Source organism: Theropithecus gelada, chromosome 1, assembly GCF_003255815.1.
Source record: "Theropithecus gelada isolate Dixy chromosome 1, Tgel_1.0, whole genome shotgun sequence".
Lineage (NCBI taxonomy): Eukaryota > Metazoa > Chordata > Mammalia > Primates > Cercopithecidae > Theropithecus > Theropithecus gelada.
This window is the reverse complement of record NC_037668.1, coordinates 891895-915171: the sequence shown is the minus strand read 5'-3', so window position 1 is coordinate 915171 and position 23277 is coordinate 891895. Positions and strand designations below refer to the sequence as shown.

The 23277-nt window shown below is 41.7% G+C and overlaps 1 protein-coding gene across 1 annotated transcript in view; it reads right to left on the bottom strand.

Moving 5' to 3' along the window:
- FNDC7 (fibronectin type III domain containing 7) overlaps window positions 1-15020 on the bottom strand; it is a 29382-nt gene extending 14362 nt beyond the window's left edge. Inside the window, exons 1-7 of the mRNA XM_025355444.1 lie at window positions 14958-15020; window positions 14395-14413; window positions 10174-10428; window positions 9158-9418; window positions 5622-5879; window positions 2138-2392; window positions 97-354 (exon numbers count right to left, since the gene is read on the bottom strand). Of these exons, the coding sequence (XP_025211229.1) occupies window positions 97-354; window positions 2138-2392; window positions 5622-5879; window positions 9158-9418; window positions 10174-10428; window positions 14395-14413; window positions 14958-15020 (1369 nt within the window). The remainder of the gene's footprint in view (window positions 1-96; window positions 355-2137; window positions 2393-5621; window positions 5880-9157; window positions 9419-10173; window positions 10429-14394; window positions 14414-14957) is intronic.
- Window positions 15021-23277: the final 8257 nt, after the last annotated feature.

Below are 23277 nucleotides of genomic sequence, written 5' to 3'. Positions count from 1 at the left end.
AACCTTTTTATTGGTCTTACTGAATGCCCATCCTGAGGCTCACAGCTGGGGTGAATCATTCAGACAGCAGTGAGTGGAATGATAGCTGTGCCTTACCTGTGGTTATGAACTGGGGAGTACATGACATGTTGCTGCCTCGGACTTCACTGAATGAATACACCGTGATGTTGTACTTGGTGTCACACTCTAGAGCCGAAAGGGTGCACGCGGGAACAGTGTCATTGCACTCAACCGTGTTGTACCCATCTGCAGCCTTGGTTTCATACAGTTCGGCACCACGGACGGGAGACCACACAATCTCAACTCTGTCACTGGACACCAACACGGGGTTAATGTCACTAGGGCAACAGGGAGCTGAAAGCAGGAGCAGAGGGAAAATGGTGGTCCCATCAAGAGCAATGCAACCAGGGCAGACACTGAGTCCTGACCTCCCATGCCCAGAGGCTTGGCCACTGCCCTCCCTAATGACTACAGTGACCCCCTGTGGGTCTGTCCAGGTCCAATCTTGGCCTAATTGTCACTGCATAGAGGGTAAATTCTCAGCATGACATTCAAGGTCATCACAAGCTGTAAGGTTCAGCTGTGCTCCCCCAACTCCCCGCCACACCAGACTCCTCAATTCCCCCATGACACGTGCACCCTCGTTCTCTATGCAGAGAAAATTGCTGACCCCTCTACTGGAAAGCCGGTCCCCTCTTCTGCCTGGTAAAATCATATGTAGTCTGACTTCTCAGATCCTGTCAGCCTTTCCAGACACTAAGCCAAATAAAACTGGGGGGTGGGGGTCATAGTTATATAAGTAGATTTTTTTTTTTTTTTTTAAGAGACAGGGTCTTGCTCTGTCACCCAGGCTGGAGGGCAGTGGTGTGATCTCAGCTCGCAGCAACCTCTGCTTCCTGGGTCCAAGTGATTTACATGCCTTAGCCTCCGGAGTAGCTGGAATTACAAGCACATGCCACCATGTCCAGCTAATTTTTGTGTTTTTAGCGGAGACAGAGTTTCTCCATGTTGCCCAGGCTGGTCTCAGCTCCTAACCTCAAGTGATCTGCCTGCCTCGGCTTCCCAAAGTGTTGAGATTACAGGCATGAACCACTGTGCCCGGCCGTGTATAGATAGGTCTTGAGAGACCCTAAAGAACCCCACTGGCAAATGTCTGGCTCAGCTTGGAGTTTCCCTGGGATGCTCTTGCCCCACTTACATTTCCATTCATCCTTCAAGATCCAGCTCAAGGCCACTCTGGAGGACCCTCCTGTGTTAGGACCTTATTGATGGCCTCTTATTCCACATTCCAAAGGCACCAATGATTTAGATCCCTCATCCTGGCAAAATTTACTGTAATTCAGCTAGACTTTTACATAATTATGTTGGAGTATTCTTATTTGTAATGTAGTTATTTAATTTCAAATCACTCCACTCATTCTTCAAAACTTGAGCATCTCCCATATGCTGATCATACTATTATAAGCACTGAGGATGAAGAGATAAATAAGACGTAATTCCTGTCTTGTACAAGATACAAGTCTAGTGGAGGATAATAGCAACAGCAATTGTGATGCTAATAAAAATATTTGCATCATGCTTTATCACACACAAGACCTTTTCACATTCATAGTCTCATGATTTGTCCCATTTTGCAGTGAAGAATACTAAGGAACTAGCAAGGTGGACATCATTACCCTCAGTGAAGGAATGAATTAGTGGTCAAGTTAGGGTGTAAACCCAGGTGCCCTACTCCAAAGTCCTCCACACCATGTAGCATCTTGGCCATTGTATGTCTCTCTTGGTCTTAGGGAAAGAGTGACCTCCTGAAATGCAGGCACTGCCTCCTCTTTGGCAGCAGCACATGCTAGAACACTCACGGAGTACATCTTTGTGGACAGTTCAATCTTTCAGAGCAAGGTTGAACAACTACATTCTTCCTCCTCTTTTCACTCCCAAACTTTGCATTCTAGTTACGCTTGGGTCCACAAAACCAAGATTCCCTAGTCTGGAAAGAATGTGAGATAAGAGATTACTTTCTGTTCTTAATCCTAGAATGACTCCCAGGTGGTAAGTTAATAAGTGGAATAGGTGATCCATTCTGCTGCTGAGGTTAGCGATCTCAGAACTCCCTTGACAAGTATCAAATGGGACTTACCTGTGGTATAACTGAATATGTCACCCAAAGGACTTTGCCCTGCCTTGTTATAGGCAAAAACACTAATAAAATAGGTGAAGCCACACTCAGATAAGAAATTGCACTCAGTGAGAGATGTGTTGCAGTGTACTTCCAAGCCGTCATCACTCTTCACAAAGACCACATAGTAGTCACCCAGATCTACATTGGACCAAGCCACAGACAGGTGGCCGGGGGGATCTTCTTGGATCGTCACTCTTCCAGGTGCACAAGCAACTAGGAAATGATCAATAATAAGCAAACATGAGACTACTGCAGGAGATTTTCTTCGCATGTTTGCAATTATCTAAGATTTCAGTACAACCCAAATAAGCAACTCTGAGCTTTGTGACAGATTGAATTTGGTGCACAAAATGCAAAACTGTGCACTGGAAGCATTAGAAGATTTTCTTTATAGGACCAAAGGCTAGTATAGGCCCCAAACCACTACAACAAATTTTAATGACCTGTCACATTCTCTTGTTATACAAAATATTGTTTGAAATAATGAGCCATCAGAGATTCATAGTCATCTTAAGACATAAAAATTTTCATTGTTAGATTATTTGTTGAAATATTTGATTTCATCCAGAGACGAAGCTAGTTTGGCTTCAGTGGAATAATGAATATCCCAGAAGTTATCTGTTTTAGAGATTAAAATACAGATATCATTCATTATGTTTTATATTAATATATTCTCTAATTCTTCCAGCAAATATCATCATTTTACAGTTGAGGAAACTGAGGCTTATAGAGGTTGGTAAGTTGTCCAAGATCCATAAGTGGGAAGGAATGGAGCTGGGTCTTTCTGGGGGTTTATGTGTAAAGCCTCCATAGCATGGAAAGTTCTTTTTTAAAAAACCTATTTTTTAAAATTTATTTTTTATTTTATTTCATGTGTTTATTTTTTGAGACAGAATCTCACTCGGTTGCCCAGGCTGGAGTGCAACGATGTGATCTCGGCTCACTGCAACCTCCACCTCCCGGGCTGCAGTGATTCTCCTGCCTCAGCCTCCCGAGTAGCTGGGACTACAGGTGTGCACCACCATGCCCAACTACTTTTTGTACTTTTAGTAGAGATGGGGTTTCACCATGTTGTCCAGGCTGGTCTTGAACTCCTGACCTCAAGTGATCCTCCTCCCTCAGCCCCCCAAAGTGCTGGGATTACAGGCATGAGCCAATGTGCCCAGCCTAAATTTATTTTTTAATTAATTAATTAATTTTTTTGGAGACAAGGTCTCGCTCTGTCACCCAGGTTGGAGTGCAGTGGTGCGATCTCAGCTCACTGCAACCTCTGCCTCCCAGGCTAAGGTGATCCTCCCACCTCAGCCTTGTGAGTGGCTGGAACTACAGGTGCATGCCACCATGACCAGCTAACTTTTGTATTTTTTTGTAGAGAGAGGGTCTAGCCATGTTGCCCAGGCTGGTCTCGAACTCTTGGACTCAAGCAATCCACCCGGCTCGGCCTCCGAAAGTGTTGGGATTACAGGCATGAACCACCATGTGCAACCTGGAAAGTTCTTCTAACTGCAGCCTCTCATGCACTGAATGACAGAATACATTCTCGTGCCCATTACACCCTCCAGGGAGCATCTTAAACATAGAGTTAAGATACTAGATGCTACAAATAAGGAACAAATCAAATAGTATGTATAATTCAGTGCAAACCCAGGAGACATTCTCAGATGTCCTAAAATTTATCTCACACAATAAATGCTAGACTATGTCAAAAGCAGGCATGTATTGATTTGTTAATATTGACTGTTTCTCTGTGTTAAGGCAATACCTCATTTATCCACATAATGCCTCATTTATTGATGGAACAAAATCTTCTGAAAGAATGAATTCAAATAAAGTTTATTTATTCAAGTGCTAAGCTTTAAAAATTTTAGTTTTCACTAGTGGAAATCTTCCCAAAGTATATTACACACTTCTGGGCCCCAGGAAACACATAGTACTTTGTAAAAATAGTTCTTTTATTATATGTTTTTAATATAATATATATTATATGTAATATTAATATATTAAATATATTAAATAATAATGTTACTTTATTATTAGTCAAGGTCATCCCCATGATCATGACTGTGTCATACACAAACTGCCTTAGAACCTCCTGGACCTGTAAGTGTGAAGGACTATTCCAATGGCACTTAACCCTGACTGCATAGTAGAATCAACTGGGGAGCTTTTACAAACTATTCATATCCAAATTCTATTCCCAGCAACTCCAATTGGTCTTAAGTGGGACCTGGGTATTGGGGTTTTATAAAAGCTCCCCAGATGCTCTTAATGTGCGTCCAAGATTAAAAAACACTGCATAGTTCTCCCCTGCATTAAATGCCTAACTGCCTAACTCAGAACTGCTATGCTTTTGAAAGTGTTTTTTCTCTCTTCTCCCACTCTCAACTATCTTGTCCTCATAATCACTTCTAATGTACCATTCACATTTAATTACAGTTGTCAAAAGAGAAGCCAAATCATCAAGTTTGTTATCATTGACCTTAATTTAACATAACTATAAGAGAGTGCGGGCCTGAAAGAATAGCTTTATTTTTTTTTTCCTGTGGAATGGAGTGCATCAACTTGGGGATAGCTCCTTTTCTTCCTATTCAGAAGCTTTTTTAAACTTAGAATGACATAACTGACTGTGAGATAAAGTAGACATTATTGTAGTTGTCGACATTTTCTTTGGCTTTAATCATTGGAATTAGGCAAACTTGAGCAGCTTGAATCTCAGCTCTACTGCTTATTATCAGTGTGCCCTTGGGAAAATTATTTAACTTCTCTGAGCTTCAATTTTCTTATCTAAAAAAAAGAGATAATAGAACCCACCTCACTGAGTTATCATGAGATTTAAATGAAATAATATACTTATAGCGCCAGAGACATAGTAGGTCTTCATTAAGTGTTAGTTTCATTAATTGTTAGTTTCCATCCCCGAGACACATAGATATTTCTAAATAGAGGAGTCAACCTCCACGTGTGTATGTGGTTATCGCTCTGATAAGAATGAAAATGGAAAGATATCTAAACATATATTCAGAACTAGAAATATCCTGTCTTTATCTTAAAAAAATGGCAGCTCCCACCAAGCCTAGGACATGAGACATGATGTAAAGAAGACACAGTTATCTGTACGCACAGTTAGAGCTGTGTACAACTCAAACCAGATCTTAGAATTTTCTCAGCTTTACAAAGGAAAAAGAAAAAACTAATTAATGAAAGATCTGGAATAGAAACCAGGCCTCCTAATTTTCCAAAAAGTGCTTTTTGCAATACACAATATCTCGCTTCACTATCAGTATTATTCAAACTCATGAGAATGTTCAACTCAATGCTTTCATTTAGACCAGGCTTTCATTTTCATATTTTCCCAGAGTATTCAGAAACATTGTCAGTGAATGTCTCCCTTATAGCAGTCACTGCTGCAAGTCCTACAGCAATCTCACTCTTGTTTACATACCAGTTTTCAGGGTCACTGTTGAAGATGATTTGCTAGATCCAGCATCATTACTTGCTGAAACTGAAATCATGTATTCAGTTCCACACTGGAGGGAAGAGATGGTGCAGGAACTGAAAGCTGTGCTGCAGGTCAGCTCTGAAGAGTCACTCAAAGCCATCACAGTATAATTGAAAGCTCCTTCTGCCAGTGCCCATGAAAAAGATGCCTTCAGAGCTCCACTATCGAAAGAGACTTGAATGTTGGCAGGGGCCTGAGGACCTACATTTTTGAGAAACAATTAAGATTTTGTAGTAGCCTTACAAACTAAGTAAGAGTTGGCATAACAGTGTTGCAGAGACTGGAGGATAAGATACCCAGTAGTTGGATAATTACAAGTGTCCAAAGCATAAAATTGGGATTTAGGATGATGCCTGGGAACTGGTAATACATCTGCTACTATACAAACTCATAATAAAGTTATGTGTGGCATTGGCCATATTGTTTACCCTTTTTGTAATTTAATTTTTTCTCATATATAAATAGATCTAACAAGATCCATGTCTAACACCTATAGGTGCTAAAAGACATATTTTGAATGGATTAAGGCATTATTTAATAAGTAGTTAAAATAATTAAATGAAATTATTAATGGGAAGAACTAAAAGGGCCACGTGGGTATGTTATTATTAAGTTAGAGGTCAAATATCTTCTGTCATTGATCAATGAAACTGAACATATCCCTTCTTTACTTTTGACATCTGCTACAACTTTTACTGCAATAGCTTTTCGGTCATAATCGTTTCTAGAGGAGCAGATTTTCTTTCCATTCACCATCAAAAGGAAGGAAGGAAGGTATCAAGTGTGATGCATACATATTAAGGCAGTCTTTTAGTGTCTCCAAAACACTTAACCCTACATTCTTGTAAATATGCCTTCCTTTCTTAAGACTTACCACATTAAAAAGCATAAGGAGGTGTCCTGGCCTGGGGAGGGAAGAAATTGGCCTCAGTTCTTTGGAATCTGTGCTGTAATAACGCCCAAGCAGCAGGCCTTAGGAAACTGCTTAAACAGTCTGTGAGCAGAGACCAGCATCCTCTGGACATGTCTGGGGCAAACAGGGAAGACCTTTTTTTTTTTTTTTTTTGAGACGGGGTCTCGCTCTGTTGTCCAGGCTGGAGTGCAGTGGCACAATCTCTGCTCACTGCAACCTCTGCCTCCCGGGTTCACGCCATTCTCCTCCCTCAGCCTCCTGAGTAGCTGGGACTACAGGCGCCCGCCACCACGCCCAGCTAATTTTTTGTATTTTAAGTAGAGACGGGGTCTCACCATGTTAGCCAGGATGGTCTCAATCTCCTGACCTCGTGATCCACCTGCCTCGGCCTCCCAAAGTCCTGTGATTACAGGTGTGAGCCACCACGCCCAGCCGGGAAGGCCTCTTTGAGGACATGAGGACCTAACTCATTCTCTGTAAGGCAGGCACCTGCCATGTTTTTCCTGTGGGCCATCTCGACAGGCCCCTTCCCACTACATGGTAAGCTTGTCCGCAGAGGCAGGTCTGCTTTAGGGAAGTGCTGGGCCCAAGGCTGGTAGGGGTAGCCTGCAGTGTTTTAGGGCAACTTGCTTTTCCCACAGGGAGCATGGGAGAACTAGGAAAAATAGGTAAAGTAGTGAGAGCCTGTAATGAGTTGACTTGGGTTCCCTCCCAGTTCATATGTTGAAGTTCTTACCCATAGTACCCTCAGAATGTCGCTTTATTTGGAAATAGGGTCATAGCAGATGTAATCAGGTAAGATGCAATCATTAGGGTGGGCCCTCATCCAATATGGCTGATTTCCTTATAAAAAAGAAGAAATTTGGACACAGATAAACATATATAGGAAAAATTCCATGTGAATGTGAAGATAACCATCTATAAGCCAAGGAGAGAGGCCTGGAACAGACTCTTCCTCACATCCCCCCGAAGGAACCAACCTAGCCGACACCTTGATTTCAGACTTCGTAGCCTTCAGAACCAGGAAACCAAACATTGCTATTGTTCAAGCCACCCAGTTTGTGGTTCCAGCAGCCCGAGGAAACTAATCCAGAGGTGAAATCTAAACTCTGTAAAGCTTTGTAAAACATGGGTAAACCTATGAAGGGGAAGTCTTTAAGAAGCAAGTTATTCTAGGGGATGCTGTCTCAGTGCCCCAGCCTGATGAAGATGCTCCCTCCTGTGCCTTGCTGTGTTTGCAGCCTTCTGCCAAAGCACTGGTCAGGTGAAACTGGAAACGCTGACTCACCACTGGTCTCTCCTTTGACATAATCCATTCTTTGAATGGAGGGATCATGCTTTATTTGCTTTTGTATTCCCATCAGCTAACCTATGCCCAGCACACAGTGGGCCCTTAACAAATGTGGAAAGAAAAAAGCAGTGTGAAAGGGAAAGGAAAGGGAAGGATGGGAAGGGAAGATAAGGGAAGGAGGGAAGAAGGAAAGCCAGCCAGCCTAGGAAAAGGCCCAAGGAGACTGACTTGTCACAGACATCCTGACTCACCAAGCCTGTCATGAATCACCTCAGGGCTATTATTATACAACCTTCCTAGGGAAATAGTATAAAAGGCGGCAAACCCCTCTCTTCTCCCTACATTCTGCCTTGGCCCATAGACTACGGGGCTTCCATTCCCCTCCAAACTTAGGGAAAGTTGGAGAGAACATTTCTGGTTTCTTTCCTTCCTTTCCTGCGTCCTTCCCAAGTGGTGAAACAGCTAATCTGGTTGGTGAGAGTCTTGTGTCTATTTAGGTTACATTGCCAGTGGATGGCTTACTCTGCCTCAAGAAAAGAAAACACACACACTCTCTCTCTCTTTCTCTCTCTCTCTCTCGGCTCACTCCAGCAGCTCAATTTGGACCTCCAGTTGTAATGCTGCAGGGTATCCTCTGCTTGGGGGACCTCTGGGTGGGACGGTGAGAAAACGCACCGCAAGCTCCAGCTTCTTCCCACAGCTGGAGGAGCAGTAGTGGGAAGCCCCATGCTGACTTCAGGCCCAAGCTGAGGCCTCTGGGAAACAGATCTGAAACACTAATTCCACTGCAGGATCCTTACAGCATCCTGTGCCTGCAGAAACCTTGCTCTGCTTGCTGCCGTATCTCTAGAACAATGCCAGCTCAAAGTTGGCACACTGTCACTCAGTATCTGCAGAACAAATGAATTCCTATTTGGCCCAATTCTTATACTAATTGGCCTGAACCCAGAAAGGGACAAGGGGTGATGGGTAAACCTAACAAGAATCACCTTCTTCTGTGTGATGTCGAATGTGAATGCTGAAATTGAGTTGGATATTAGAGGGCGGTGCCATGCTGTGTGCATTCTGAGTAGCATTTCTTTATCCATGCAGGAAGCGTTTAAACTACCGAGGAGGAAAAGACAAGGCACTATAAATAACTTCATAATAAATTTAAATAGCTGCTGCCAGCTGCTCTGTACTTGTCATGTAACACTGCTCTTGATGGCTGCAACGCACAGCCCCCCACGTTAATCAAAAGTAAAATTGTTCGAGGCTGAGCTGAGAAGTTCTTACTTGTTCTTTGATTGCAGGTGGAGTCGTCCCCAGGGATTCCGTTGGCATTCCATGCATAGGCCTTTATGGTGTAGAGAGTCCCAGCTTCTAAACTGGTGAATGTCAAGGAGGTGTTTGTAGTATTCTCTTTCCATATACTCCCCAAGCCATTGGCTTGCATAATGGACACAGAGAATCCAATTGCCATATATACAGCTTCCCACTGCACAAGAATGGAGTCTGAACTTGGAGAGCTTACTTCAAGAATTGGTGCAGCCAACACTAAAAAAATAAAAACATGCATTTGTGTTACCAAAGTCCAATAGAGGATAATTCAAATTTAGAAGCAAGTAAATTGATATCCATAATATACAATAATTATTTACTTTATAAGAGCATTCACAACAAAGTTTCATTAAATAATTGCTATTTAAGTGTATACTAACTATAAATAACTTGGCAGAGGAATGGGAAACAGAGAAACGCTAAATATCAGACACTACTTTTAACTGAAGTTGGTCAGAAATTAGATCAAACATTCCTATAATCATAATATAAATCAATGGGAAAATGAGGGGTTACACTATTTTAACGTGCACATAACTTTTCAGAAATATGCCTAGGTACAAATTTATCAAATCAATTTCAGTAATGCTGATGACAAACTCCAAATGCTTTTATTTGTTTTGTTAACATATATGCCATATGGTCAGAGTGCAGCAAAATCCCTTCTCTGTGTTCTTCATTTGGCATGTTAAAACCAGAAATCCCTATTTCAGAGATTTAAAAGCTGGGATGCTTTTAAAGATGCCCAGAAATGGGCTTTATTTTCCAAAGCAAAGCATCTGGCATTTAAATGCCACCTCCTCCACAGATAGCTGAATTCTCAAACAGCATCATTTGGTAGCTTTCACTTCTGGGCCTTGAATTGTAGGCACTCATGTGACACCAAATCACATTCTGCATTTGCAGCACCAGAATAACTGATCCAAGTCACAAGCAAACACTCAACAGAGGATGAGCATCCATCAAGCTACCTGTCTTTGCCTGCTTTGGAGGTGATGCCTGGCTTCTCCCAGCAGCACTGATGGATCTGATGGTGATTTCGTACAAGGTTGCAGCCTTTAGTCCCGTCACAGTGCCTGGGGAATTGGCCACCATTGTTTCAATGACTGTGTCCCCATCTTCAGCTGTGAGGAGGTAACTGGTGGCACCCGGCACTGTAGCCCATTCTACAGTGATACTGTTGCTGATTTTTGAATATGCCTGATCAATAGTGGGTATTTCAGGAGCTGAAAGAGGTTTTAGAGTTGTACATTAGCCAAGACACCTACAAGAATGACTTCTTTCATCATTTTATTCTTCAAGCTAAATCATTCTCATGCTTTCCTTCAGACATAAGCTTTGCCCTTATTATCCAGATCAAGGAAAAACAGAGAAAAAGAAAGACAAAGCTACTCTCCAGAAGAGATCCAGAAAGCTCAAACCTCTCACTCAGGGATGGTATTTCAAAGTTTTCCCCAGTTGCCTGTGGGGTAATTTGCACATTTTGTACTTTTAAAAGAGCTAAATAAGAATGGGAAGTAATTACGGGAAAGAACTCTGGGAAGACGGAGAGAATAATTGAGAGGCTTTCTTCCAGAGGATTCTACTCCAGTTGGGCATTCTGTGAATTTTGTAGGCTGCTTTGCCATTGATCTCCCCTCTGGGTCCCACAGCCATCCCACTGCCTCCAGCCGGACTCATCTCCATTCCTCCTGCCTGTGCCCCATGGCTGTGGTCACTCTCTCATGCACTTTGCACGTTTTCCAGATAACATTTAATCCAATGGAGGAAGGAGGGAGGATCGAGTTCTTTGTTATAATTACTCCATAGCACTTTCTTTCATATTATCAGAGTGGAATAATTCTCAGATTCTTCCATACAAAATAAAAGTAAACTTTATTTTCCCTTTCTCTATCACAATATCTGCCTCAGCATAAGAATGTGATGGGCCAGGCTATGGTTTGCCAGGGAGATATGAATGCTTATGTCATGGGTTTACACAAGGCATTCCTACACTCAGGAGTATGGAGTAGGAGCTATAGCACAGTCCTCAGATTGACTACTTTACAAAATTCCATAGACGCAAAAATGTCTTGGATATAGGAGATCCAAGTGGAAGAAAAGGTCAAACAAAAATAGCTGGGCTTTATTTGCAACTGGCACTTGGCCTTTCAGGTTTAATGTACTCCACTTGCTGGGTAAAATCACTATATGTCAAATATAGGGAATTTGACAAAACTAAAACTAAAGGGAAGACAAACAGGCAGAACTATAGGGCAAAGAGGGAGGAGTAAAGACAGGTGATTCTCCAGTATCAGCTCCCCTTCTCCCAGAGCCAAGTCCCTATGTGCACGACGCAGACAACTTTCTCTTTCTGTACCAACAGCCCAGAGAGTTAGCTTTGGCAGCATCTCAGAAATCACCATGCTGCAAAAATGAACAAAGTCTCCTCTGTGCCCTGGCCAGACATTCCTTGAACATCACCCAGGATAGTCTCTTTTGCCATTGAAAGAAAATTATGACAGTTATATACACTGGGGGAAAGTCTCAGTTATATACACTGGGGGAAAGTCTCAGGCCTGCTTGTCAGAGCCACTTGCCAGTGGAAGCCAATTCCATAGGAAAGGGCTACGTTCCCTCTCTCTCCTGCAGAACGGAAAGTCCCAGCAGGGGCTCCCTCTTCCAACACACACACACACACACACACACACACACACCCCTCTTCTGCTCCCCCAGCTAATGATCCTGTGCTATATGCCTTCTTTCCTCTAATTTTCTGGTATCTCTCAACATCTTCTGTTTCCTCTGTCCCCACCGTTAATCTTATCTCCTATGTTACCAGTTCTGTTCATTGGAATGAACTAACTTCCTGGGAAAATGACAACCAAACTAGCCACAGACACAGGAGGCCGGATCATGCATTCACGGAGTGGTTTGAAAGGCATCTAAAAGGCTAGCATGACACAGACCCTCTCCCCACAGGCCTGTCACAGGGCCCGAGGGCTTCACAAAACTGGTCTCATGGAATTGATCTAGGAGAGGCACATTTGCTTGGAAGTCATAATGCAGGAAGCCAGTATCACAGAATGAAACTCAGGGTTGTGTAGTGGGAAAATAGCAAAGGGTTTGGATTCAGGAGCTCTGGGTTTGAGCCCTGGCCCTGCTATTTACTTTTGTGTGTGAAGGCATGCAAGTCATTGTACCTCTTCTAGACTTGTTACCTTCCTTGACAAATACGGATTATTAATACCTACATATTAGGATTTACTTTGAAATTTAAAATACCTGCATTTTAGGATTGTTGTAAAGATTAAGTGAAATAGTGTGTGTTAGGGCACTTGGAAAGTGTGTGTGTGTATGTTTGTGTATAAGCCAAGACAAGTAAATTTTGATGGGTTTGGAAAAGCCAGACCATATGGCACTGCCATGGAGAGGTCCTGTGAAAATGGGATTCTGAGGAGTGTGGGGCAAACACAGGCTGGAGAGACAGATTGTCTGTTTTACACCTGGTTTTAGGGCAGGCTCTGACCAGCATCAACAATGAAAGAAGATCAACCCCTATGTAGTATGTTGCCCTTTAATAGATGAGAAACTTGAGTGTAAAGTCCATAAAGTAGCAGCAGTTCCTTACTCTTCCTTAATTCTATGGTTAGCCCACTGACTGGACTGATGAAAGAGAAAACTTTATTCCCTAGATGTACAACCAACCACTCCGATCAGTCAAAAATGAAACCCCTTGGTTCTCAGTGTCTGTGCATTCCACCAGCTCAAAGAGATCTAAATTAGCCCATGAGGCCCCAGTGACCAGACACAGATACACAGCAATACCAGAGCCCAAAGAGAATCAAAATACATACACAAAAAATAAAACCTTCTATACAGTGTAGCTAATACACATTCCATCTATTGAAAAGTCAGGACTCAATTAGCAATTGAGTCAATTAGCAGCAGCATCACTAGCTTAGCCTGACCCACCATTTCTCTAGAATAGGGCAGATGCTGTGAGGACCGAAAAGCGTCCTGTTCTGAGGGCTTGATGTGTCCTGGGTGTGCTGGGACCTTGTAAGAGATGGCACAGTTAGATTTAGTCCACCCAAAGGCCACTTATTTAAAAAGCCACTTTGTGTATAGCCAAACAGTCCTTCCTATAGTTTCCTGGCTAATCCTAAAGATCTCTCAAGAATAAGACAAGTAAATAAGAATAAAGCAAGAAATAATAATTTTTTAAAGAGATGGGGTGTTGCTATGTTGCCCAGGCTGGTCTTGAAATCCTGGGTTCAAGCAATCAATCCTCCCATCTTGGCTTCCCAAAGTGCTGAGATTATAGGTGTGAGCCTTGGTACCTGGCCAGGAAATAGAAATTTTTAAAAACTTACTGTATATGTATGAATTTTATGAAATTTCATGGCTCAGACATACATCTACATCAAATTTTTTAACTGTCTTGATTTCACTTCTTTTTCTGTGGTGTAGACAAAATAATAAATGCAAATTTTTCTAATTTATGTCAAATCACTATGAGAATTTATTGGTGATATGGTTGATATTATGTGGTTCTTAGAGATAAGCTAAATCCTCCTAAAAATAAATTTCCATTCTAGGTATTTAGATTTCTAGCACAAATGAGCTAGGAGGGGCCTCTAGATAAATTATTTTTGCCTTCAGTTATCTACTTAAGAAAGATGGAGATCAAATATTTTTAAAAGAGGGCCCCCTTTCAGCCCTGAGTGACTGTTGTCTCTATTTTAAATATGTAATATTAGAAGTATAAAATCCTTTTTAAAGCAGGGAATATTGCCAATTTAATCAAAGATAGCATTTCTCATTTTTCCTCTAATTCCCCGGAACAAAAACAAGAACATTTATATAAATTGGACTCTGTACAATATCTTAGCTAGAATGATGATCATTGTAATATTTCACACATGGCTAACTGTATATGAGAAAATGCATGCCTACATGACTGTATACATTACAGTACTCAGCAAGAACACTTTCTGAAGATTTGTCTTTCAAGTTCAATCCATTTATTTGTCTTACCAATTATCAACTCCCCAGGACCCAGTATAGTGCTTAGCACCCAGTGTGAGTGCTCAGAAAATATTGAATTTTTTTTCTCATAGAGCCTTTAGATTTCAGGGTAGCCCATAAATTAACAATGGAAATTAAAATCAAATACAAAGAAGAAGAACTTTCATGTCAGAAAATTGTACCTGATTTTGCTGAAGCAACCTGAAAAGGAAAGTTTAGAAAATTAGAACCATACAGAAAAACACCACTTGAACAAATGTAAAACAGGAGTAAAAGCGGTAATAAGTTAATCGCAACATTTTTATACCTAATGTGAGCAGTCTTTCGATCCATACAAGTATTTCTCCACACAAATCGTTTCCCAGCACCCCAATCTACTGCAAAGCAACTCTAAACGGAATTTAGAGGCTGGAGGCAGATCCCGTTACTATTTCATTTCTTTGCCCTTTGAATCTGCCTATTGAACTAAGTCAGTAGCTGCTGACAGATTTTTCAGAAATCTTTGTTCTTAAAATATAATGATAATCTTGTTTTCTTTCTCTAGTATATGGTATTAAATTTCAAACACGCAAACATATACAACCTGGGTACGAACTTTTGAAAAGAATTTCAATTTCTATCTCCCCATTCCCCAACTCCTCAAAAAAAAAAAAAAAAAAAAAAAAAAAAAAAAAAAAAAGGAGAGAAAAATAATGTCTTTCTTTTTCCCCTAAATATTTGAGGGCAGTTGGAATGATGAACTCACCATTTTCAGACAGATAAGAAGGAATCCAATCAAGGTCAAACATGTCTCCCGTCCACCAGCCATCCTGTTGGACATAGTACTCACATGGCACAAAACAAAGCAATCAGGGTCCTCTTTGGCCCCCAGGAGTACAACACCGTTGGTCGCTGGGATGTGGGGCTGTGATGTGGGGCTGTGATGCTGGGAAGAGACCCTAGGAAGTAGCTCCTCCCCTTCAGTGTGGCGCTGACCTGTAACTAGGGACACTTGGAGACTGGCAGGGACAGGTATTGCAAAAACTGAGAAGAAGAGAGTTGGAGAAAGCCACGCCAAGCAGGCCAAAAAGCTACTGTAACCTTGGTTTCAAAGTAACCTTCTTTTTAAAACAATTTCTGTCTAAATAAAAACGTTAGAAAGCTGCACAGAAAATTGTTGATGTGGTAGAGTAATTATTTTACACTCGGGGATGCTGACCAGTTTTATTTTTCTTTTTCACCTTTATTTGTTGTTGTTCTTTTACTTCAAAGTGAGTGATTAGTCCTACTGTCAGGAAGAATTTGCTATCAAACTTCAACATGGAATACGAAAGGGCAGGAGCGTGTGTCTGTACTGAGAAAGAAAGGGAGAGGTCCCTGGTGAGCACGTTACATTTACCCATCTCCCATACCACTCTGCAGTTCCAGTACCTTTTTTTTCTCTTTCATTTTTTCAGAGACAGGGTCCTGCTATTTTGCCAAGCAGCCTCCAACTCGTGGGCTCAAGCAATCCTCCCACCTCTGCCTCCTGAGTAGCTAAGACTACAGATATGCATCACTGTGCCTGGCTAGTTTCTTTTATTTCCAGAGCTGTCTTCCTAGTTCATGCTTTTAATAATAATTAGCATTTAATCTAAGAATTACAGTGTAAAATTTTAACAGTGAACAGATAAATAAATTAAATAAACATAATTAATTGGCTTGTCTGAAATCACACAAGAATTAAATGATCGAACTAGAGTTAAAATGCATCAGTCTGATCTCTACTTTCAACCAAGATAGAATTACAAAAAAGGGAAAAGAACTGCATTTACCCTCCCTGACTTTAAGATTTACTATAAAGCTAAAATAAAATAGAGACTGGGTGGTATTGGCATGAAGATAGATAAATAGATCAATGGCACAGAGAGTCCAAAAATAAACCCACACATATATAGATAATTGATTTTCAACAAAGATACAAGGCAATCCAAAGGAGGAAGAATAGACTTTTCAACAGATGGTGCTGGAACAACTGGATAACCACATGCAGAAAACATAAACTTTGATTCGTACCTCACACCATATTAAAACATGAACTCAAAATGGATCGTAGATCTAAATGTAGCACCTGAAACTATAAAATGTCCAGAAAAAAAAAACATAAAAGAAAATCTTTGTGATGTTGGGTAAGGCAAAGATTTCTTACATACAACACTAAAAGCAGAATCCACTTTAAAAATTTGATAAATTGAACTTCATTAAAATGAAGAATTTCTGCACTATTAAGGGAATGAAAAAATAAGCCACAGACTGGGGGAAAATATGTATCTTATAAAGGACTTGTATTCTGTGTGTGTGTGTGTGTGTGTGTGTGTGTGTGTATTCTCAAAATCTAGTAATAAGAAAACAACTCATTATAAAATGAGCAAAAGATATGAACAAACACTTCACAAAAGGAGACATACTCATGGAAAATAAAGGCATGGAAAAAATCCTCAACATCACTAGTCATTAGCAGAATGCAAAATAGCTTTTTTTTTTTTTTTTGGAGACAGGGTCTCATTCTGTCACCGAACCTGGAATGTAGTGGTGCAATCACAACTCACTGCAGCCTTGACCTCCCAGGCTCTAATGATCCTCCCACTTCAGCCTCCTCAGTAGCTGGGACCACAGGTGTGCACCACCACACCTGGCTAATTTTTGTATTCTTTGTAGAGATGAAGTTCCACTATATTGCCCAGGCTGGTCTCAAACTCCTGAGCTCAAGCCATCTGGCCACCTTGGCCTCCCAGAGTGCTGGGATTATGAGCATGAGCCATTGCGCCTGGCCCACAGAATGCAAATTAAAATCACAGTGAGATACCACTACATACTTATTGGATGTCTAAAATTAGAAGTTGGTGATAGTCACTATGCCTGTAATCCCAGCACTTTGAGAGACCGAAACAAGAGGATCACTTGAGGTCAGGGGTTTAGAGAACAGCCTGGGCAACATCATGGAACCCTGTCTGTACAAAAAATTTTAAAAAATTAGTTGGATATGGTGCCACGTGCCTGTAGTGTCAGCTACTTGGGAGGTTGAGGCGGGAGGATCACTTGAACTCAGGAGGTCAAGGCTGCAGTGAGCCATGATTGCATCACCGTACCCTAGCCTGGGCAATAGAATGAGACCTTGTCTCAAATAACAAATAAATAACAAATAATAAAATTAGAAATGCTGTGTATACTAAGTGCTGGCAAGGATGTGCAACAACCAGAAATCTCATACCTGATAATGAAAAATGGTACAATCATTTTGGAAAATAATTTGGCTGTTTCTTAAAAAGTTAAACACGTACCTCACCATTTCACTCCTAGGTACTGATTAAAAAAAAAAAAAAAAAAAAAAAGAAAGCATATGTCCATACAAAAACATACATGAATATTCACAGTAGCATTATTTTTAATAATCCCCAAACTATAAGCAAACCAAATGTCTGTCAGCCAAAGTAAGTAATAAACAGATGAAAAATTTCCCAGCAAGAAAAGGAACACACAAAAACATGGATGAATCTAAAAAAAGTCAGACACAAAAAAGAATACAGATGGTTTGATCCAATTATATAAATTTCTAGAAAATGCAAACTACTCTTAAAAACAGAAAGCAAATCAGTGACTGCCTGGGGATGGAGAATGGCAGGAAGGAGGGATTACAAAAGTGTAAGAGGAAACTCTTGGGGATGAAGAACATGCTCATTATCTGAACTGTGGTGGTGACTTTGAGTGTATATATATGTCCAAATATGTCTTAAATATGTGCAGTTTATTACAAGCTACTTATATCTAAATAAAGGTGTTTTCAAATATCAGTCTAACTCCAAAACCCTAAACTCCTTCCACTAAACTGCTCTGCCTCATGAGCTGACTACTATGAATTTAAGGCATTTCAATTTTTGCACCGAACGAATATATATTGACATATTGAGGACCTAATGAAGACAAGGAACTATTCAGGACATGGGAAATACAAACAAACCGGAACCCTGTCCTCTTGGAGCATGTACTCTAGCAAAGGAAGGCCAAACTAAGCAGCTAAAGTAATAAAATATGTCGAGTGTTGCTAAATGTTATGAAGAAAAACTGGAGTGATAGGAGAGAACACAGCTGTTAGGGAAGACCTCTCTGGCAACCAGATGCTTGAGCAAAGGCCTAAGGGAAGTGAAGAAGTGCATCCTTTGGAAACCTAGGAAAAGAACATACAAACAGAAGGAAAAGCAAGTACAAAGGCCCTGAGGAGGGAGCAGCTTGCTTAGAACAGCCTGTGCACTTATGCCCCCAGCAGCAGAGAGTGTTGGTGGTTGACAGCTCCCGCTCAGTCTCTCACAGACCTGCCCTTGGCTCATGAGAGCTGCCTGGCTTAAAGTCATACCTGCTCCCTGGGCCACCTACATCCAATGATTGGTGGATAAAGGAATGTTAGTGCTCCTGGCCCGGATTCAGGACAGCTCTGGAGGGGAGGTCTGGATGGTACACCATGGTGTACACCAGGGCAACAGAGGCACCTAGGGCGCAACATGTAAAGAAGTTTGCCGAAGCCCACAGTTCCAGAGGCAGGCAGCACAAACCCCTCAAGTGGGTCATTGGGAGTGATGGTAAACAGGGCCAGTCGTGTTCAGTCACTTGTGTGCAGGCACAGAGTAGACAGAGAGTAGTATCTAACTTGGATTGGGGTGTTACTAGACAAGTGTGATGGAGACCGCAGCAAGGGAGTTAAGAGTGTTTACAAGAATGTGATTTATAATACTGTACAGTGGAAACTAAGCTGGGTAAGCAAGGAACTGTGGTTTGTAATAACTCACTGCAACGGAGGCTAAAGGTGCTGCAATGGAATGAAAGGTTGGCAGGATAGAATGGAATAGAATGGAGACCCGAGGGAGTTAAAGAATTGTTGTAGAGTATCTTAGAGAAAGTAAGCAGGAAATATAGGAGTTGGTGATTAGAGAATGGGATGCTTGAAATGGAAACCGTGGAGAAGTGCCAGTTATTGATGATGGCCAGGTCTGTGATGTAACCATGGGAACTGACAGCCGAGGTCAGATGGAGGAAAAATATCATTAGAGGTCAGGCATTCAAAAAATTGAGAGGTCTGAGTATTGGAAGGATTGTTCAATGGGTATTGGAATCACTAAGAATTATGGCAAGAGTGGTGAAAGAGGTATTGAGCCATCTATTAAACTCTGTAAGTATTAAAATATTAGGGGAGTATCTTTCGGGTATGGATGATATAGACAACTGAGGGACAGTAGATGGTGTAATCTGATGACATGTGTTTTATAGGACCTACGGGATTCAGGAAAGAGAGGGAAACAATGGTCTGGAAGTACAATGATTTCAAAGAAATGAGTTAGGAAAGATAACTATTGTGTTAGCAACCATCTCTGGCTAATGTCAACTTCTTGGTTGTCAAAATAGGTAATGAGTGTTATCACTGAACTGTTCCATCGGGAAACAATGCAAATAAAGTGGTTGCTTTTGTAATATGAATTTACTTTAAAGCTTTGAATGACTAAATTTACCAGCTATCTGAAATTCTCCCTTCAGGAATGAGATTCCGCAAAGCAATGAATGCATGAATTTTGATACTGAAGGGAATGGAGCTAAGACAACCAAGAGAGGAAACAGCTATGAGAGTAAGTCTATTTAAACATTATTAGTGTATTAATAAGGTAATATCAAGAAATTTAAGATTAGTAAATAATGCAAAGGCCAGGAGAGGGACTGAAAATAAAACATAAAGAAAATAGTCTGGAATGGAAGAGGGAGAAAATGTGAGGATGCTCCATACAAGAATCATACGCTTTCCAGCCCACACGTAACTGTGTCCATGCTTCCTGACACCCAACCTCCTTCACTAAGCTCACACACACTATTTTAGCTTCTGTTACTTCGTGTGCAATTCCAGATATCAAAACTGTGATTAGTCGGGATTAGGTTTTGCTGAGAGCGGACAGAAAACCTGTAACAGTGGCTTAACCAGAAGTTTCTTCCTGATATAAAATAGTAGAGGCAAAGCCTCCAGGAGTCGCATGGCAATTCTATTCCACAGAGTCTTGAGAGACCCAGCCTCCTTTTTCCTCTTTAGTCTGCCTTCCCTAGGATGAGGCCCTCCTTCTTCTTTGTCCAAGATAAAGTTCCGGTTATCACATCAAAGTTCTAAGCAGCAGAATTCAGTGAGAGGAGATAGAAGAGACTAACGATACATGCCAGCAATCTCTATTGGGGAACGATTGGCAGTCAACCACACAAATGAATGAATAAGTGAATGTGATCTGGTGCATAGGTAGATTAGCCAACGGCAGAATTTAAGACATGTAACAGAAAGATATAGAGAGAGGTGGCTAGGTGCAGTGGTTCATGCCCATAATCCCAACACTTTGGGAGGCCAAGGCAGGTGGATCACTTGAGCCTAGGAGTTTGAGACCAGCCTGGGCAACATGGAGAGACCCCATCTCTACCAAAAATATAAAAAATTACCTAGGTGTGATGGTGTGTGCATGTAGTCCCTGCTACTCGGAAGGCTGAGGTGGGAGGAGTGCTTGAGCCCAGGGAGGTCAAGGCTGCAGTGAATATGAATATGAAATGAATATGGAGATGGAGTAGGAACTTTAGAAACTAGTAAAAATTTGAAGTAGCCATTGTAGGGGATATAAAAAAGAAATGTTTAGGGATATAGGAGGAATATAGAGTAGGATTAACTGTCCAGGAAAAAATTGGAAACTGCAAGATTTTTAGTGGCCCTAATTCATAAAGTAGTCTTCCACCATGCCCTTACATCCCCCTTCTGCCAAGGGCAGACCATTTCCATCAAAAAAAAGGAATTGTATAAAACTTCCTTTTTGGGCTAGGCATGGTATCTCATGCCTGTAATCCCAGCACGTTGGGAGGCCAAGGTGGGAAGATTACTTGAGCCCAAGAGTTTCAGACCAGCCTGGGCAACGCAGTGAGACCCCATCTCTACAAGGAATACAAAAAATTAACCAGGTGTGATGGTGTGTGCCTGTAGTCTCAGCTACTTGGGAGGCTGAGGTGGGAGGATCACTTGAGCTCGGGAGGCTGAGGCTGCAGTGAGCCATGATCGTGCCACTGTGCTCCAGCCTGGGCCACAGAGCAAACCATGTCTCAAACAAACAAAGAAACAAACCCCACTTTTTTATCACAAACAAACTCCACTTTTTTTCTTCTTTGCTCAAATTAAGTAGATGATATTTTCTTGCTCGTACTAAAAAGGATAAACAGATTAAAAACTCAATGTTAGAAAATATCAGGAAGACCCTTACTGATCAGGGATTCCTGATTATTACAATAAAAGAAACCAGACTTAGGCTCCTGGATCCCGGGGAAGAGAAACTCAGGCCACCTTAGGGAAAACAGAAAAATTGCAAGGATATCCACTGACCAGAGTAGGAAAAAACTAGAAAGCCAGCAGGAAATAAGGTAGCTTCAGGGTCCGGTGACTCTTTTACATGGTTACTGTTGTAAGACAACTATGCATCTTGTCCACTCTTAAAAGGACTGCCCAATTCTTAGTTTTCAGTCAAAATTCTGAAAGAAGCCTGTCTGATTCACTTACATAATTCTCAACAAACTTCTTGGGCTGAGCCCTTTATACTAAACTACTTCATCAGCTAGCCAAAGGAGGCAGCATCCATATGATTGGCATCATTTTTAATACGTTGTATCACTCAGCATCCAGTCCAGAGACAGAAAACACACAGTAATTCCAAGAGGGAAAGTTTGAAACAAACAATTATTAACTAGTAATGGGGTTAACTACTAAAGGTAAAGAGAACTCTAAAAAAAATACAGTAATAGTGGATGTAGGGAGCAGCCACTACCTCTAGTGCTGAGGCAGAGGACCCAAGAAAAGAACAAATTTGGGGGAAGTGGCCAGCCACAGTGGCTCACAACTGTAATCTCAGCACTTTGGGAGGCCAAGGAGGGAAGATTGCTTGAAGCCAGGAGTTCGAGACCAGCTTGGAAACACAGTAAGACCCCGTCCCTATGAAGAAAAATAAAAATCAGCCAGTTGTAGGGGCACCCGCCCATAATCCTTCCTAACCACTCAGGAGGCTGAGGCTGGAGGATGGCTTGAGCCCTGGTTGAGTCTGTAGCAAGCTATGATTGTGCCACTGCACTCCAGCCTGGGTGACAGAGCAAGGCTCTAAAACAACAACAACTGAAAAAACAAAAAACAACAAACAAAAAATGAAAACATTGGGAGACGTTCCCTTGCAAGACTGAGATTCAGACCTTGTTGGCGAGGGTGCAGTTGTGAAGCTGAAGGTTGGAGCCGGAGAGCAGACGTGTCAACAAAAGTAGCTAGGCGGCCACCCACTGGGGTGCCACTGAGACTTACTGGGAAACCTGTGAGGTAGGTCCTGCTGAAATTCCTGGGCAGCTGCCTGCTGGAGCACTAGCAAACTTGCTGGGAAGCTGGCAGGGGGACTTGTGGACGGGGGGAACTCCCACTTCTCTCAATGAGACGCTACTGAAATTTGCTGGGGGATATGTATTGCTGGGTGCTCTACATGCCAGTGGCCCCTACACAATGGAGAAGCAAAAAGAAAAAACAAAGCACACCTCTCTGCCGCAGCTCCCTGCAGCATGCTCCACTGACAAGCTTAACATTATGCCAGCTGGCAACGGCAAAACGTTTAAAAGGCCCAGCCCAGAATCACGAAGCAGGGAAATAAAAGGTGAATGTGGAGCTAGAAAATGTATAGATAACTGGCACATCCACAAATCACTGGCTGTCCCTGCACAAGTTTCGGCATAACTCATGGAACACTTCATTCAGGACATGTTCACTGAACCAGTACCTGGACTGACTGGATGAGTGTTGCATTTAAGACATTCCCTCTATTGGTATAGTCCAATATCCAGGACACTGACTTCAAAATTTCTAAATAAGAGGGAAGGAGAAGACAAGAGGTCTTCCCTTGCATTTGCTCAGCAAGCACTGCTTGTTTTCACTTACATTATATGTTTATTTTGGATGTCAGGGGTTTACAGCTGATGGAATTTGTTGGAAGGCGGGGGCAGGGATGTGTGTGACTAATTGCACT